Below are 15,000 nucleotides of genomic sequence, written 5' to 3' on the forward strand. Positions count from 1 at the left end.
ACACACACACACACACACACAAACACATTTGTACATAACACACAGGCCTAAGATGATTCAGCAAAGGAGCTTCATAACTGTCTCTCTGTGTGTGTGTGTGTGTGTGTGTGTGTGTGTGTGTGTGTGTGTGTGTGTAGGCACCACTCATGAAGGTATTGTGCAAGAATCTAAGAAGCACTGGCACAAGCAGAGAGTGAGTTCTTACTTACAGTGCAGATACACTGTTTTCTCACACACACACACACACACAAGTTCAAATTTCTGCATAAATCCACCTTTAACTTTGATTCGTGAGCATCATTTCATCATTCTCATAAAATCCATTGTCAGAATTGTAATGAATATAATTTTTTAATAATTATTTCAAATAAAACTTAACATAATTTATTACATTTAATTTATTTATAACGTTTATCGCATTTATTCTTATATTCTTTTCTCCTCCCTTTTTTTTCAGCCAGTAAATATTTCCCAGATCAATGGCACTGTATTTAAAGGGGAGGGGCAGAGCAAGGGGGTGGAGTCAAACGGGAAGGCGTGCCCTGACCGGTCATCGGGAGCGGGAGGCGTGTCGGGGGTGAAAGGTCACGATCTGCGTCTGACAATGAAGTTTGTGTGCGGTCAGTGCTGGAGCGTCGGACTTCCGAGTGAAGCGGACAAAACACACAAGTACTGCAGCGCTAAAGCACGACACAGGTTCATACGTGTACACGTACACACAGACACACACACACACACACTCTCTCTCTATCTAACACACTTTCTGTGTCTCTCTGTAGCTGGATTAAAGAACGAAGGGTGCTCCTGGTGAAGTCTTTAGACCGAGAGAAGTGGGTGGCTGTGCGACCTTTGCCCTTTGCCAAGACGTACCCTCAGCAGTACGACGTGAGTCTCTTGAGTTTGATATCAATAATGAAAGAGAAGATAAATAGACTTCTAATCCTTGGTGTAGTCTCTGTAGATTAGGGACCCCTAGAGTTTTTTTTTTTCTTGAGGGCCACCTCATTTTTTCTTACTTTAATGGGGGTCGGTATGCTCTGTAACATAAAATGTGGAGATTTAAGATACAAATGTATATAAATATAAATAATTATATCATTAATACGTTATAAATATTAAATATTATATAGCGCTCCCGTGCAGCTCACGGTCTCCCGTGTAAAAACAAACGGCACGTGCTGTCTTTCACCTCTAGAGGCCGCTCTCGTAACGACAGTATGGATTTGTGCCGATAGACCTAGGGACAGGCCTTAGTTTGGAGATCCCCGGTGTAGACCGTCATGTCCCGCCTCCTGAGCCACCTTAACCAATCAAACAACAGACACTTTATCGAAGCCACGGTATCAATCTGAGAATACGTCGTACGAGCGCCTTTCTGTAACGTTCCATCCTTGTTGCAGATCTGTGTGCACGTGCTGAAGGAGAAGAAGTGCCACTACATCGGGAACTGTTCTTTCGCTCACAGCCTGGAGGAGAAGGAGCTGTGGACCTACATGAAGAACACTGGCTGTGAGGCTACACACATCTTTCAATCTTTTACACACTTGGTTTCAGTGGCCAATCAGGAGCCAGCTAACGTGTGTGTGTGTGTGTGTGTGTGTGTGTGTGTGTGTGTGTTGCAGTGCGGGACCTGCAGCAGGTCTACGACACCTGGTGGACGGCGACCAATCAGAACAAGCGCTCCGACGGCTCTTCGGCGTCCCAGTTCGGAGAGGAGAAGCAGATCACCATGCCGACCGACTTGGCAGAAGCCAACGTGAGTTCACGTTGACGAGAAAATAACAGTTTGGAGAAGAACCACGTATGGGTGGAAAAGATGGGTGTCCCAATACTTCTGGCCACAGAGTGTGTATGTTACTCATGAATTCAGAGGAATGCCAGTATTTACTGTGTGTGTGTGTGTGTGTGTGTGTGTGTGTGTGTGTGTGTGTGTGTGTGTGTGTGGGGACAGGACGGTTTACACTGCCGCCTGTGTGGGAAGCATAGTAACAGCGATCGTCAGTGGCAGCAGCACATCTTGTCTGAGAGACATAAAGAGCGAGTCCTGAGCGGAGCGGGAGAGGAGGAGAGTCTCACCTGGATACACCGCTTCCCCGGACCCTACTTCTCCATCTGCCCCAGGTATGCTCTTCATCGCAGGAAGTGAAGTCACCTCCATATACGGCTCCAGGGTTCGATCCTGAGCTCGGCGTTCTTCCGAGAGCGTGTGAGAGTTTTCCCTAAAGACCTCCAAATGTACGACATGCAGTAGGTGGATTGGTTACGCGTCGCATCTCGATGCAGAGCCAACGATGAGATACGATAAAGATACACATGAAGCAGTACACGGTTCTTCTCCATTACGATGCTCCTCGATTCGGAATGGTGCAGATAGTTCACTTTTATTACTTTTGGTTCAGACAGACGGCAAATCATAAAAAAATTTAAAATAAAAGATGAAATAAAATCCTTCTTTTTCAGTTGTGTCTGCAGAAAGTCACAGCTCTACCTCTGCCATGTTAATCTGTATTCTATGTGACTCTCAGGACGTCTTGGGTCTCCGTAGTATCAAAATAATAAAAGTATGCGATGCGAATTGCTAAATCTTACCATCTCTAGTGTGTGTGTGTGTGTGTGTGTGTGTGTGTGTGTGTGTGTGTGTGTGTGTGTGAGAACGTGACACGTCCTGGAAGTGTAGCTCGATGTTGACGTGTGTGTGATGTGAACCGTCTGGACAGGTTTGAGCGCGGCTGTGCCGAGGGCGTGAGCTGCGACTATGCCCACGGCGAGGAGGAGCTCCAGGAGTGGCGCAAGAGGCGGGACTTCCTGCGCAGGAGGCTGGAGAGAGCGCGAGCTGAGCAGCTCATAGCCCTGAACGACTACGACTTTGGGAAGTACAACTTCCTCCTGCAGGACTGAGAGAAAACACACACACACACACACACACACACACTTCTGCATTCAAGTGCCATTCATTCATTTATATATATAAAAAATTTTCAACCTGCTGGTAGATGTTTGCAGAGTCTCGACCCAGTTCCGGTTCTGGTTCTGCAATATCCCATTTGTGTTTAACACCCGAGTGCCTCTTGAGCCTCCCTTTAGATTAGGGACCCTACAATCCATTCCTTTTCATTAAGACATGATCACTTGTGTTTTTCAAGGCAAGCCACATCACGTCACATCTACACGCTGCCCGGCTTCAACACGTAACACCTCCAGCACCAGGTTTAGGGTCCAGTTCTGTTCTCCAGGATGCTCACTAGAACTTGCAGTAACTAGCAGATATACAAACGAACCACACGTCCGTCTCGCTCTTATTACCATGCAGCACGATACTCAGATCAGCAGAAACGGCGGTGATGATGATGATGCCAGAGAATGAGTTTAATTCTGTTATACTGGTTTGTTTTTTTATCCCCCTCACCACCACCACCACCACTACCACATGATCCTGACATTTCAATGAGTCTAAACCCAAATTCCTTTTTTTTTTTTCTTGCTTTGTAATTCTAGTCTTTTACAAAACACACAAAATTAACAAACAAACACACGCATTCTGAACCTTCATCCCACCATAGAGCTTCAGTGGTTAAGCCTCTGGGTTACTGTTTAGAAGGTCAATGTTTCAAGCCCAACTATCGCCAAGCTGCTACTCTTGGGGCCCCTGAGCAAGGCCCTTAACACTCATCATTGCTGACCCTGTTCTCTGACTCCAGCTTCCGATCTACACTCAGTGCAAACAAAAGAAAGCGTGTAGTCCTGTGTGAATCTTCTGCCGTTTCTGTGTCAGTTGGTGACACTTGGCGTCAGTTGGCATCGTTTGGGGTCCGTTGGTGACAGTTTGCCTCTGTTGGCATCGTTTAGTGTCAGTTTGCATCTGTTGGCGTCAGTTGGCGTCTGTTCCCGTCTGGTGGTATCTGTTGTCGTCAGTTGGGATCAGTTGGTGACTGTTTGTGTGTGCACATGCTGAGGGAATTCCAGAAGGTCTCAGACGGCCTCGGCTGTAAGATAGTCGTGACAGATGTCGCTAAACCCAAATAAACATCAGCTCTCAGGAGGAGACGAGACAATCATGTGTTTCATCTCCGCCGTCCCGGACCTGTTTATTCTCAGAGCTCCAGCTCTCACTTTTAACCCGAGCAGAACCAAATACAGGAGAACCAGTGAAGTGAAGGGCATGAGTAATAGTCTCACACACACACACACACACACACACACACACACACACTGGGCGTTTGATTATGGAGCGGTTCTGCGAGTTTCTCATCTTCAATCTTCAAATTTAATGGACTCCTGTAGCTATACACCAGTTTGGCATCATCTCACGCAGCTTTGTGGTGGTGCTCAGTGTCTCACACACGTTCAGATGCCTCCTGCATGGCTGAATATCACGCTCTCATCTATAGGAATCGGACAAAGAACAATCGTAAATGGATGAAACGCCACCGAATGTCGCCAAATCGCAAACGCTGTTGAATATTTTGGAATAAAAACAGAAACTGGTAGCTGTAACCCCCTCGAGCGTCTACAGAGAAATGATTTACAGGATCAATTTGGCTGGAATTGTTCTTTTCGTTCTTTTCTTTTTCTTTTTAAAGGGTGTTCACACTTTTTTGCAGCAGATGTCAGGATTTCCACATGGCCCAGGCCTGCAATTATTCCTCAATCCTCTTATTCCTCAATCCTCTTTCACACACTGCAGATTGGACTATTTTTTTTATATTATTATTATTTTTTGTAGTCATCTTGTCCTCCCCTCCCCTCCGTGCTCAGTCTTCATCATGCCTTCATTGACCTTCCCAGTGCCTTCGAGATCAGTACCAATACAAAAACACACATTAGTACACAGAGGAGGGCCAATACTTTCCATAGCCACAGAGATGGGCAACAGTTATTAGTTATAAATGCACAAAGTGACCTGTGTAATGGGCTAAATTTTTTTTTCACATTTTAGTCAAATTTTGTTGTTTTTTTGCGCAGTCTGAATGACGTTATGTGTTTAAACCTGCTGGTCTGAAACCCTGTGCTGCTCTTTACGTCTGCATTCAGAGCCTCCAGTCTATAGATTTTTTTTTTTTTTTTTTTTTTTAATACAAATTTTCTTTATTTTACTAAAAATTTGACATTACTGTCTCATCTGATATTTGTGTTGAATGCAAACTGTCATGAGCGATGGACCAAATAATATTCCAATAAATATTTTTATAAAAGAATAAACTGTCTCTGAAAATACTTATTCATAGATAGATAGATAGATAGATAGATAGATAGATAGATAGATAGATAGTTTTATGAGGGGGTCTTATTCCTTAACTCAGTCACAGCACGGTCTCTTCAATGAACGATAAATGAGTGACACAAATTTCTGGCCAATCGCCGGCGCCGTTATATGAATAATTCATTAGGCCGGGAGCTTGTGGGCGTTAACGTTCTGCGCTACTATGAATATTTATAACGCGGCAAGATACTTTTATTTTTTCTGAACCTGCCTTTAAAATTGTATATAGTGCGATTTTGAGCTCCCAAAAAACTCAAAACTGCTCAGCGAAAGATAAAGCATTGTGTTATAAATATTCATGAAGCTCCGTGTTTGTGTGTATAAATATTAATGTGATGGGCGGGGTCTCCTGGCTACTACGCAGTAAGCGTTTGGCGGTGCGGTCGGATCTCAGGCTCTGAAACGCTACAGAGTTGGAGTTTGGTGTGTAAAATGTTTGCTCCCGGAGATTTTGGAGACATTGAGCAGATTTATCGAGCTTTCCTTCAGCGTCGGTGTGATGAAGAAGGTAAGAAACTTTCACCTTCTCTATCCATATTTATAGGATTTTAATTATTCAAAGCGGCAAATGTTTTTAATGTGGGATTTATTTTTATTATTCTCTTGTTGTAGTTTTACCACTTCAGTTTGCATGAAGAATATTATCTAAAAAAAATAAATAAAATTCGTATATTTAGATCGGAGTTGAGATGTTCTGGATGACAGAAAGAAGAAGAACTGATCAGCTTTCTAGTTATTTCTAGAGGCAAAAAAGTTTTATGGGTAAAAATAAATAAATAATTGAAATCATTTTGAGTTTACTTTAAAATTAAATAAAATCAGGAGATAATCAACAAACAAACATCACTTTAAAATAAATAAAATGAATAAATACATAGATCTAATATTAAAAGTCATAACTTCTTTTATTTTAACGTCATTGTAAATAATAACAAAAAGTAGGTAAGAGAGAGAGGGGAAGGGTGTTGTGGTGGTGAACACTAGCTATTGATTTCAGTAAAATGATAAAGGCAGTGCGGCATGTCTACATTGTAAAGAATGTAATAAAAAGCAATGCAGTGTAGATTTTTACAGTGTAAAACTTTACACTTTACAGTATAGAGTTTTATAGTGTAAAATTTAACAATTTAAAGTATTACAGAAAATAGTTTTACAGTATAGTGTTTTACATTGTGCTTTTATGGTATCGAGTTTCACAGTGTAGTTTTACAGTGTAGAGTTTTTCCCATATAAATTTTAGTGTAACGTTTTATAGTAAATAGTTTTACATTGTACAATTTTACAGTGTAAAGTTTTACAGTATAGTGTTTTACATTGTGCTTTTATAGTAAAGAATTTTACAGTGTAGGTTTACAGTGTAGAGTTTTTCCCATGTAAAATTTCACAGTGTAACGTTTTATCGTAAAGTGTTTTACAGTGTACAATTTTACAGTGTAAAGTTTTACAGTATAATGTTTTACATTATAGTGTTTTACATTGTGCTTTTATAGTAGAGTTTTACAGTGTAGAGTTTTTCCCATGTAAAATTTCACAGTGTAGCATTTTATCGTAGAGTTTAACAGTGTACAATTTTACAGTGTAGAGTTTTACAGTATAGTGATTTACATTGTGCTTTTATAGTAAAGAATTTTACAGTGCAGAGTTTTTCCCATGTAAAATTTCAATGTAACGTTTTATCGTAAATTTTTACAGTGTACAATTTTACAGCATAAAGTTTTACAGTATAGTGTTTTACATTGTGCTTTTATAGTATAGAGTTTTACAGTGTAGAGTTTTTCCCATGTAAAATTTCACAGTGTAAGGTTTTATCGTAAAGAGTTTTACAGTGTAAAATTTTACAGTGTAGAGTTTTACAGACTAGCGTTTTACGGAGTACATTTCCTCTAAGCTTGTGTGAAAAACCTGTTCTACGGTTGTTGAGACACTTGAACAAACTCGGCAAAAGGCATAAACACACAACTGGACAGTAACTGTGGACAGTTGAGTCCTGACATAATTGTTTCTAACAGAAGAACTTGATCAGACTCCCTCACCCCCACAGTCACACATGGAGGTGGAGGCTTAATGGTTTGGGGTTTTTTTGCAGCAGGGAAGGTTGAAGACTTATTCCAGAAAGTGAAAGGAATCCTGATCCAACATGGCTGCCAATCTGTACTTCAGCACCATGTGATTCCGTCTGGACTGCGGCTCACTGGAACAAACTTCACCGTACAACAAGACGATGATCCGAAGCACAGTTCTGAAGTCTGAGTTCTGTGTGTTATTTAAAAAGCAGACAGACATCTGGAGTGATATCTATCATGGAACCACCTGCCCAGTCATCGCACCTAAATCCTGCTGAACTGCTCTGAGATGATCTGCATCGTTTTCAACTAGTGAAGAACATCTCTGGCGAGTTTTACAAGAGGCACAACAAAATGTTTCAGCCGAACGTTTGGAGAAACGAAGTGTCTGGAGAATGTTGAGAGTGTGTAAAGCTGTTCTTCATGCTAAGGCAGGAGTTTTAGGTGGAACATCTGTCACATTCATAGATTTGTTTGGTCAAAGTCAATGTTTATGATGTTAAAGTACAGAAACCAAAGGAACATGCATGTGTCTCTCAAAAACCATAGAAGATGTTTCTTTTCCATCTCACTGATATTTAAATGTATTTGTTATAGTTGATGGACAATCGTCTAATGCTAAAAATCAGCTCTGCCTTCCCCGGCGTGTGTAAACACGTAAACTAGGGCGAGTAGGTGTTGTTTTTCCAAGAAGGAAATAAAGAAAGAAAGAAAGAAAGAAAGAAAGAAAGAAGACTGGTTTTGCTTTTATGATGATGCTGATTATTATTTTGTTAGTGGTTTATAAAGAGCTAAAAACAGAACTGGATGAACCGGACTTCCCTCTTCCAGCGGAATCTGATCCACCACCTATTCAGGTTCAGCTGCAAGCAGAAGTGTGAAAACACACCATGACTTCAAACTGCTGTGTACATTCAGCAGGAACATGGATGGTTTGACCAAAGGTTTGTGGACACCTGAACATAAGATTATCTGCTTCTTTTTGAGCATCCCACTGCGCACTTAGACCCCATGTGCTGTTACGAAAAGCTCCACTCTTCTAGGAAGATGTTCCACTAGATTTTGTGTCAGATTCATTTTGAGATTCAGGTGAGTCTCAAACAGGAAGGAGATATTAGTGACACACACACACACACCTTCAGGGCGGTTCCTCTGTCACTGCATGAGTATTGTTGGGGTTATTTGGAAATAAAAATATCCTAGGACAACTGGACTGTGTGTGTGTGTGTGTGTGTGTGTGTGTGTGTGTTCATTCACACACAATTACATGTCGTCTGACTTTGTGTGTGCATATGTTATAAGCTTTGTGTGTGTGTGTGTGTGTGTGTGTGTGTGTGTGTGTGTATGTGCATAGGTATAGGCTTGCTGTAAAGTGTGTGTGTGTGTGTGTTCATGCTCATTCACATGCACGAGCGTGCACACGTATAGGCGTGTGTGTGTGTACTATAATAACGTAATGCACCGTGATGACACAGAAGCACGTTCGAAACCACGCGTTTGCTCACGTGAGACACGCTCGCCACACGTGTTTGTAAAACGAGATGTGTTTAAAAAAGAAAAGGGGGCGTGGGAGATGGGGGGGGGGTGTGTCCCGCGCGCTGCCTTGACGCTGACCAATAAGATTGCGAGAAACGGTTTGTTATCTTATTAATATTCATAAGTTACAGGCTCAAACAGTGTTCGGCTGGGTGTAATTTATTAATATTCATAAGCAATTGAAGCGATCGGCGTTCATCTATTTAATATTCATAAGCCATTAGACCAATTGGCGTTCGGTTATCTTATTAATATTCATGTTATCAGGTTAATCGGCGGGTGCGTTTGTGTCATTAATATTCATCATTATTAGACCAATCAGCGGGTGTGCGTAGCTCATTAATATTCAGAAACGATTGTATCAATCGGCAGTTGGGTCTTATCTCATTAATATTCACAAGATATTGGACCAATCGGCGTTCAATATCTTATGAATATGTGAAGATGTGGTGAAGGTGGTGAAGGTGTGAGATGAAGCCAGAGAGCTGTTGTGTTTATGTGTCCGAGCTTCAGCACTTCGAATACGGTTATTCGGCGTCGTTTTCATTGTTTGGTCGTTTATTATTTTTTTGTAACGTATTTTCCGGATATTATCGCCCGCGGTGCTGAATTATGGCCGGAAACACGGCGGTTCCGCTCCCCGTTGCTCCTGGCAACAGCAGCCCTCCGAAGACTTTACCTTCAGTTCTGAAGAAAATAATGGACATCCTTCCGCCCAATATTCTCGAGGACGGAGATGATGGTGAGGATGAAACCCTTCTTCTTCTTTTTTTTATGAATTTCTTCTTCTTGAGGTCCTTCAGCATCAGCATCAGTGTCCAGGAGCAGGTCCCAGGCTGGACCTATAGCATGGATATAAACAGGAAAGTGAAACCTGCCTGGTGCATTTAATATCCTCCAGTTTTATAATTTTCTTATAAACCAAAAAAAAAATCCACCATCTGGCGTTTTTGATTCTCAAAAAAAAAAAAAAGATTTTAATGTTAATATTGTTTTGCTCTGAAAGTCCTTCATGTAGGGGTTTATGAAGCTTCAAATACCACACTCATGGTTTTCTTTTATCTATCGCATGAAATGTAGCAAGAAATACCACAAGATCTCTAATGTTTCCAACAAGTGTCAGGTGACCATCTAATCTGAAAATAATAATAATAATAATAATAATAATAATAATAATAATAATGCACCTGAACACACTTCTGATCTCCTGCATCAGTATCTACTAGTATCGTTTCTTCTTGACTGTACTTTTATACACAAATATCTTCTTTTGCATTTTTATTCGTTTTTAAGGTTATTGTTTGTATTGTTTTTTTTCCCCATAGCCGTCCTTTCGCCTGACGTTATGATGGAATATCAGTAAAAAAAAAGGCAATGTTTACAGTCATCTCATTTATTCACCGAGTAGTTCAGGGGCAATCAGTAGGATCTGGACTTCTGACCAGAAGGTCATGAGTTCAGCATCGTTTACCCACTCGGCTGCTGCTTTCCAGACCTGATGATGTAAATAATAATTCTAGAATACTTTGCATTTTTCCCTCGTTGCCTTCAGCTCTGTTTGTGGAATTTGATTATGTTTACTTTTTTATTATTTGCTTTGAAAACAAAATCCTGGTGCTTTTACTTTTTAGCCAAATAAAAATGCCACCAATGGACTTTTTTGCCACTTTGCTCCAATCCCAGACCCCTGGTCCTGTAGAAAATACCCCCTGGATGACACGTGTATTCTGAGTGCCATTGTTTATTCTACAGAGATTTTTAGATTGGATTGATGAAGATCTTAAATAAGTAATAATAATGGTATTGATGTTATTAAGGAGTCTGCGGTGAAATTTGTCGAATTGAAACTAAAGTGACCTGATGACATTTTGACCCGATTGTATTCTGTATTCACCATGCTGCTGTTTCAGGCTCGTTGCATTATGGGTAAAACTTGCAATCTTTGACCAGATTTGTCAGTGCTGGTGCTAGAAATGTAGGTCGTAGCGAAGTAACCAGATCTGCGTGCGATTTGTCACTTCTGGTATAACGTGTAAATAATGCGGAACCACCTGTAACCATCGCACGCACAGGGAAAATACCCAGAGACCAGCTCCTTACAGCAGGGGGCGTAGATGTGTACGTGACAAGATCATCATTTATATGGGGTAATAATTAAGGCATTTGATTCATTTCTTTTTTTTTTTTACAGTCACGTCAACACTCAGGAGGAAATGCGCCAGGAGCGAGTTATTTATCTGATCTACGTGTAATGACGATCATGATTTATAGCACAGATTTCTGTAGCCCCGCCCACCAAAAACAAAAACAATGGACAGACAGAGGCTTTAAAGGTGCAATAGGCATTTATTTTAGATTTTAGATTCGTTATTGCACAAATAATCTGAAAGATACCTAGAATGTAATAAAGAGAGGGAAAACTTTAGTTTGGATGCTCCTCATGTCAGTCATTTCATAGACATGCTGATCTACAGACCAGTAAAGACCCTGGGAATCATCTCAGTGTCAAACCCACCTGATCATCAGAGACATTAGAGACATTGTGGTATGGAGTGTTCATTGTCGGCGCTTTGCAACTAAGAGACAGAGAAAAACTCAGACACATCAAGAGAAAGTGAGATAAAGGGAGACCGAATAGAGAGAACGACTGGTCATAGCTGTTATATATATATATATATTTAAAAAAAAAAAAAAACAATATCATGTATGTTCCTAAACATTACCTGCAACCCAAAACGGATAAAAAGCAAAGCGTATTGTTTGTTTAATCATAAAAAAAAAATGTGTAATAGCTTTTAAGCTGCTGTGGTATAAAAGGAATAAAACATTATGGGTCTGACTGCAGTCTTTTGGTAATTAAACACTGTAGATTATTGATCAGAGATGTTCTCGTTTTCTTTGTCCATCACAGAGATCGAGAAGGAGAAGCTGAGCTCGAGCGGAGACGGGGAGCCTTGCGGAGATGGAGGCGGTGGCGGTGGCGGTGGTGGTGGTGGTGGTGGTGGTGGCGGAGGATCCGGGGTCGTAAACGGTGTTTCAGCCTCGCTCACTCCCACAATTTGGGACAAGACCATCCCGTACGATGGCGAGAACTTCCACCTGGAATACATGGACCTGGACGAGTTCCTGTTGGAGAACCAGATTCCTGCCGCTCTGGAGGAGGAGCTGCACAAGAGTCTGGAGCAGGAGGTTCAGGGGGGTTCCCCAGCAGTCCCAGAACTTTCCCCGGCCATCCCACAAGAGTCCGGGGAGACGGAGAAAGCTGTAGACGTGCGGAAGATAAAAGGGGAGGACGAGGGGTGTGAGTGTGACAGGACCGAGTTCCAGGTGGTGACGAATGGCACAGGTGAACACACACACACACACACACACACACATGTATACACACGATGATATAAAAGAGAAATTTCTAGATTTAAAATAGATGGAAAATAAATTGGTCCTTCACCTCCAGTGCCCAAAGATGCGCTTGGACGAGCCACGCCGTCCCCGGTCCACCCTGAGGACATCGAAGTGAGCATAAATTTTCAGCCCGACCCGGCGGACCTGGTGCTGTCCAGCATCCCAGGGGGAGAGCTGTTCAACCCGCGCAAACACCGCTTCACAGAGGACGAGCTCAAACCCCAGCCGATGATCAAGAAGGCCAAGAAGGTGTTCGTCCCTGAGGAATCCAAGGTCAGACTCTGAATAGTGATCTTTTCAAAACATCCTGTGGCCTCATTTGTTCTTGAAGTGAACATTGTAGCACAAACGTGAAAACGGATAAAATTTTTGGCTTGAAAGAAAAAAGAATTCTGGTTAAGTGGCTCGGACAGGGCCGTTTGCCAACAACGTATTTGTGTGTGTGTTTTCCGATGTTGTGTTCTAGGTCTTACATTCCATTCTTAAAGGTCTTCAAAGGTCTTCAAAGGTCTTAAATTTGACTTGGTGAACAACAGAAACCCTGCTAAAGTTAAGCAGTAATAAATTAACGTTAGCGTAACCGTATCAGTAAGCAGTATTGGTTACGATACCTTTTAACCGATACCCATCACTAGCTGGCTTTTTTTTATCGTTATATGTTTATATGTGTGCGATTTTTTTTTTGACTCCAGGTTCCTCAGTTTTGGATTTGATCTAGTATTTGGACCATATTTGGATCCGGAGGTACACGGAGCTTTGGACAGATGGTGCTGGTTGTGTTTGGCTCTCATTCCTTATATAAAGATGGGATGTGTTTTTTTTAGCTTTCCTGGTGGTCCTACGTTTCCTGAGTAAAGCTCAGGCTTTGTTTTTTTTATGTAATAAAGATGTAGAAAACATGGCCGAGGTGAAATTCACCGATTCTGGATGTGACTTAAAAGCTCCTGGAGGATTCGAGGTCGTCATTGCGTCTCTGTATCTCTCCGTTTGCTTCATTTGCTCAAGCGCCTCCTTTACTTCTCTCATTTCAGGTTCCTTCGACTATAAAACGCATTTTGCTTTCACAAAACCTCTAGAACCGCTTTTCAGTTTGAAGGTTTTGTTCGTTTTATATAATAATTTCAATTTGATGGATTTCATTTGCCTAAAGATCTCGTCTCCTTACCAGTTCATCTCAATCCCCGTAATCATTGCTCCTGTCTTTCTCTGTCTTTCTCAGGATGAGAAGTACTGGTCAAGGAGGAAGAAGAACAACATGGCGGCCAAGCGTTCACGGGACGGACGGCGCCTGAAGGAGAACCAGATCGCTGTGCGCGCCAGTTTCCTAGAGCGGGAAAATGCCGCCCTGAGGCAGGAAGTGGCTGAGCTCAGGAAGAACTACAGCCGCTGCAAGAAGATCGTGGCTCTGTACGAAGCCAAGTACGGCCCTCTGTGAAGGACAGAGCTCACCAGGTTACCAACACAATCATCTGTCTGTCCATCATTCACACAGGGATCATGGGCCACGTGCCAGGGGTGGAGATGGTTGGTTGTAGAGGATCAAAAAAGGAAAACCCTGGACCGAAGCATGACATCGTCTTTTCAACCAAAAGATCTTTCTCGATTTACCTTTCACCTGCAACTGAGGAGGAATACCAGCAGTGCAGGAGTAGTTACCTGGTGAAAAGATCTGAGGTGTTCCCCATGACCAGCGAGAGCTACAATTGTTTTGATTTGGAAAAAAAAAAAACTTCATCTGATTTCTGTACACCTGAGAGACAGAACTGGAGAAAGGATGAGATTATTAGGTACATTTCCTCACAATTCCTCACAATTCCAAACAATTCTTCACAATTCCTCACAATTCTATTCCAAACAATTCTTCACAATTCCTCACAATTCCATTCCTCACAATTCCTCACAGTTCCTCACAATTCCTCACAATTCCATTCCTCATAGTTCCTCACAATTCTTCACAATTCTTCACAATTCCTCACAATTCCTTACAATTCCATTCTTCACAATTCTTCACAATTCCTCACAATTCCTTACAATTCCATTCTTCACAATTCCTCACAGTTCCTCACAATTCCTCACAATTCCATTCCTCATAGTTCCTCACAATTCCTCACAATTCTTCACAATTCCTCACAATTCCTTACAATTCCATTCTTCACAATTCCTCACAATTTTTCCTTGTAAAAAAAGTAAAAAGAAAAAGGTAGCTAACGATGAAGCACCTTATCCGATGGCCTGCTGAGGTAATTCCCGCTAAAACAGGAAGTCGGGGCGGGGCCTATAGAGTGGCTCCACCTCTATTTTCAATATATTTTTTAATAAACACTATTAGCCAAAGGTTTTTATTTACTTCACAAACACATTCCAACAGACAAAGACACACAATTCTGATAGTGTTTGGGTGGGACTTTTTAGATTCAGATGAAAATGTACTGATTCTTGCTCTGAATTGGTGGGAGGGAGGGAGAGAGAGAGAGAGAAAGAGAGGAGAGAGAGAGAGAGAGAGAGAGAGAGTAGTACTGATTTTTGAATGCATATACACTATAGTCAAAAGTTTGTGGACACCTGACTACAAGACTATATGCTTTTTTTTTAAATCCCATTTTCTCTCATAATAACCTCCACTCTTCTGGGAAGATGTTCTACCAGATTTTCCAGTGATCCATCTGCGATTCCTTCCATCCACAATGGTGTTAGTAAAGTCAGGTACTGATGGAGGCGAGAATGTGAGGAGGTTCCTGG

The 15,000-nt window shown here is 41.6% G+C and overlaps 2 protein-coding genes across 6 annotated transcripts in view; both read left to right on the forward strand.

Moving 5' to 3' along the window:
• Positions 1-4,594, forward strand: part of zc3h7ba (zinc finger CCCH-type containing 7Ba) — a 12,481-nt gene extending 7,887 nt beyond the window's left edge. For both annotated transcript variants that reach the window (XM_046843971.1, XM_046843972.1), the window contains 7 exons: positions 138-193; positions 458-696; positions 780-885; positions 1,401-1,509; positions 1,623-1,756; positions 1,952-2,121; positions 2,718-4,594. In XM_046843971.1, the coding sequence (XP_046699927.1) occupies positions 138-193; positions 458-696; positions 780-885; positions 1,401-1,509; positions 1,623-1,756; positions 1,952-2,121; positions 2,718-2,898 (995 nt within the window). In that variant the 3' untranslated portion in view covers positions 2,899-4,594. The remainder of the gene's footprint in view (positions 1-137; positions 194-457; positions 697-779; positions 886-1,400; positions 1,510-1,622; positions 1,757-1,951; positions 2,122-2,717) is intronic.
• Positions 4,595-5,610: 1,016 nt separating this feature from the next.
• The window catches only part of tefb (TEF transcription factor, PAR bZIP family member b), a 9,680-nt gene continuing 290 nt past the window's right edge, over positions 5,611-15,000 (forward strand). The window contains exons 1-5 of one of the 4 annotated variants that reach the window (XM_046843993.1): positions 5,612-5,768; positions 7,347-8,267; positions 11,771-12,205; positions 12,314-12,534; positions 13,481-15,000. The exon at positions 13,481-15,000 is cut by the window's right edge and continues 290 nt beyond it. In XM_046843993.1, coding sequence (XP_046699949.1) covers positions 8,249-8,267; positions 11,771-12,205; positions 12,314-12,534; positions 13,481-13,696 — 891 coding nt within the window. In that variant the 5' untranslated portion in view covers positions 5,612-5,768; positions 7,347-8,248 and the 3' untranslated portion in view covers positions 13,697-15,000. Of the gene's footprint in view, positions 5,769-7,346; positions 8,268-8,654; positions 9,602-11,770; positions 12,206-12,313; positions 12,535-13,480 lie in introns of those variants that run through there. The other 3 variants (XM_046843994.1, XM_046843991.1, XM_046843990.1) reach the window with 3 other exon arrangements.

Source organism: Silurus meridionalis, chromosome 29 (genome assembly GCF_014805685.1).
Source record: "Silurus meridionalis isolate SWU-2019-XX chromosome 29, ASM1480568v1, whole genome shotgun sequence".
In the NCBI taxonomy this organism is placed as follows: domain Eukaryota; kingdom Metazoa; phylum Chordata; class Actinopteri; order Siluriformes; family Siluridae; genus Silurus; species Silurus meridionalis.